Source organism: Uranotaenia lowii, chromosome 2 (assembly GCF_029784155.1).
Source record: "Uranotaenia lowii strain MFRU-FL chromosome 2, ASM2978415v1, whole genome shotgun sequence".
In the NCBI taxonomy this organism is placed as follows: Eukaryota; Metazoa; Arthropoda; class Insecta; order Diptera; family Culicidae; genus Uranotaenia; species Uranotaenia lowii.
The window spans coordinates 27,033,083-27,036,112 of NC_073692.1; the positions used below are offsets into that span (position 1 = coordinate 27,033,083).

At 43.7% G+C, this 3,030-nt stretch overlaps 1 protein-coding gene across 3 annotated transcripts; it reads right to left on the reverse strand.

Moving 5' to 3' along the window:
* Window positions 1–250: 250 nt before the first annotated feature.
* Window positions 251–1,423, reverse strand: LOC129750020 (uncharacterized). Of its 3 annotated transcripts, none has more exons than XM_055745205.1 (3): window positions 506–1,423; window positions 382–446; window positions 251–322 (listed from the first exon to the last, which is right to left on the reverse strand). In XM_055745205.1, exon 1 carries the CDS (start codon window positions 1,405–1,407, stop codon window positions 814–816), a length of 594 nt encoding a protein of 197 aa, XP_055601180.1. In that variant the 5' UTR covers window positions 1,408–1,423; the 3' UTR covers window positions 251–322; window positions 382–446; window positions 506–813. The 3 variants fall into 3 exon arrangements, with proteins under 3 accessions (XP_055601180.1, XP_055601181.1, XP_055601179.1); XM_055745206.1 differs by having other exon boundaries at window positions 253–446; window positions 506–579; window positions 638–1,423; XM_055745204.1 differs by having other exon boundaries at window positions 272–322; window positions 382–1,423.
* Window positions 1,424–3,030: the final 1,607 nt, after the last annotated feature.

The window sequence follows — 3,030 nt, forward strand, 5'->3', positions numbered from 1 at the left end:
CTGGAGCCACTACATAAAATTAAAAAGATTAGAGTCCCTTATTAAGTTTTATCTCAAGTTTATGCAGTTTATGTTGGACAGAAAACGAGTTATGAATCAAAAAGTTCAGGTTTTCTTTACAAGTCTATTGAAAAGCCCAGCAGATAAACTATTATTCTACATCGAATTCAAGAATCAAAAGTTTTTTATCCGTTTTTCATTGTAATTACTGGCGGAAAGATAAAAATCAGCTATGTTTCTGTTGATAGTGCCAACTTCGGATTAATGAAATGCTTTTTTCCGGAATTTTTAATCGTGTATTTCAGGAACGATTAAAATTCTCCTGAAATAATTGTTCAAGGTTAGCACATAAATCGCGAATAATAATAAGAAAGAACTTACGTTTAGTGTACATTCAAATCCTTTTTCCCTGTACTATTCTCATCGGTTTCAAATATAATCGGTTCCTATATGGATATAAACTTAGTTACGTGAGGTTCATTTTAATTTCCACATGGTTGCTCACCGTTTGTTGCTGCACCAAGTGCAACCAAATGCAACTCCTAACCTTCACTTAAGAAACCTTCGATAATCTGCGCTCTGTTCGGGTATAATTACTATTAGAGGCAATTCGCGAATATTACTTTAATGTACTAACCTTTTTATAACTTAGAACTTTCGAATAAACTATATACTTAATATTCAACTCGGAACTTTTCTGATTTCGCAAATCACGCTATCACTTAAGACGCCAGCTTAGAAAAATCACCCTCGTTTTCCGCCTATCACTTGACAAGTCCGATGACGTTTTCCCTCGTACAATTGTGTTGGTGTTTACGATCGGACGTTTCTGATCGAGGGATTCGACACGGCGCCGATAACAGTCCCCCCGGTAGTGCGGACACATTCCTCCTGGGACGCACTAGGTTGAACGCCAACGTCGAGAACCGCGATCTTAACAGCAGGACGCTCATAAATACCATGCGCCGTCTGGACGACTGCCCATCTCACTTGTCCATCTTTGGCATGGCTTGTTCCGATGACTCTGCCCTTAGGCCACGTATTCCGGGGCGAGTTGGGATCAGCAATCACGACGACATCTCCTACGGAAATCGGACGAGCTAGATTGAACCACTTGGACCGCCGTGTAAGACACGGAAGATAGTCGTTGAGCCAGTGTCTCCAGAAAATGTTCGCGATCAACTGAGAGGTGTGCCAGGATTTCTTCAACGCCTTAGAACTATCGTCAAAGAGGGCCAACGGTTTCAGGCCATCCGACGATCCCAGAATGAAATGATTCGGCGTTAGAACAGGTGAATCCTCGTCGTCCAATGCAACAAAGGTGAGAGGCCTGGAGTTGACTGTCCCTTCAATTTCGGTCAATGCGCACCGGAGTACTTCATCAGATGGCAGTCTAGTCAACGTCATGTTTTGCAGGTTCTTTTTCACACTTTGTATGAGCCTCTCCCACGACCCACCCATGTGCGGAGAAGTTGGCGGATTGAACTCCCATCTGGTATCTGGAGATACGATTGCTGCTATCAATTTGTTTTGATTCATCTTATCCAGTTCTATGGACAATTCTTTCGAAGCTCCTATAAAATTCGTTCCACGATCACTGTAAATGGCTGCAGGAACACCTCGTCGAACCATGAACACTCTTAGGGCCATTATACAGGAATCTGTTGTAAGGGAATGCGCCAGCTCGATGTAGATTGCTCGGGTTGTTAGACAGGTGACTAAGACGCCCCATCTTTTCTCTGACCGACGACCTACAGAAACTGGTATCGGACCGAAATAGTCCACACCCACGTACGTGAAAGGTCGACAAAATGCAGCCAACCTCGAAGCAGGAAGATCGGCCATTGCTGGTGGTTGTGGTTTAGCGTTTGCGATTTTACATTGTTGGCAATCTCCTCTCATTCTACGGAAGAAAGCTCTCAATTTTGGGATATAATAACGTAAACGTAGACGGTTGATTGCGGTTTCATGATTGCGATGTAGCAGATTTCGATGGTAATGTTGTGCGATTAGTTTGGTAAGATGGTGCGTGGGTGGCAAAACTATTGGGTTTTTAGATTTTAGGTCAGTAAATTGGCAATTTTTAGCGCGATTATGAATGCGCATAACTTGATGTTCGTCTAGAAACGGTGATACGCGAAAAAGTGAACTGCGTTTAGGTAAGGAGGTATTCGATGGTTTCTGTAGAAGGGAATATTCTTCGGGGTAGGCATAGCTTTGAACTTGACGATACAAAAGGTTTTGTGCTGCAATAAGCTCATCTTGACTTAGTGGTAATAAAATGCATGGTCTCTGCGACTCTCTTTTGATCTTCAAGAAAACGATGAACTTTTTAACGGCCCTCAAGAACATTGCAGTCAATCGGTACAGTTTGACCCATTTGGAGAAGTTTTCAACTTCAACGATCGGCTGGCAGGTAGCGTAGTGCAGCATCAATCTCGGTCGTAGTTCTTCTTCGGTAGCCCCTAGAGTCGATGGAATTTTAGGCCACTTTTGCTTTTGCTGGTAGATAAATGGTGGACCTTTGAACCATCGGCTGTTCTCGGAGATATCAGGAACACCTCTCCATTTCGTACCGTCGTCAGAAACATTATCCTTGGTTGGTACCCAATTCCATTCACTAATGTCAGTCAGCTCTAATATTTCACTCACGCGCGTGCCGACAAACTGGCTGTAGCGACGATGATCGGATTTAAGCCAGCATAATAGATTTCTAGAGTCGGTCCAGTAAAAACGATGGGAGATGTGGATCGATAAAGACTTGATGACACTCGAAGCGAATCTTGCCCCAAGAACTCCCGCTTGCAGCTCAGACCTAGGAATGGTCAAAAATTTCAGTGGTGAAACACGCGTTTTAGTTCCAACTAGCGAGCACTCTATGTGTACACCCTCTTCGAATCTCAAGAATACAGCTGCAGCGAATCCACTCTCGCTGGCATCTACAAACGTATGGAGCTGCACTTCTGTTGCACTCGAGGCGGAGGTCAATGCCCGAAAACAGCGAGGAATGCGAATATCTTCTAGGTTGGG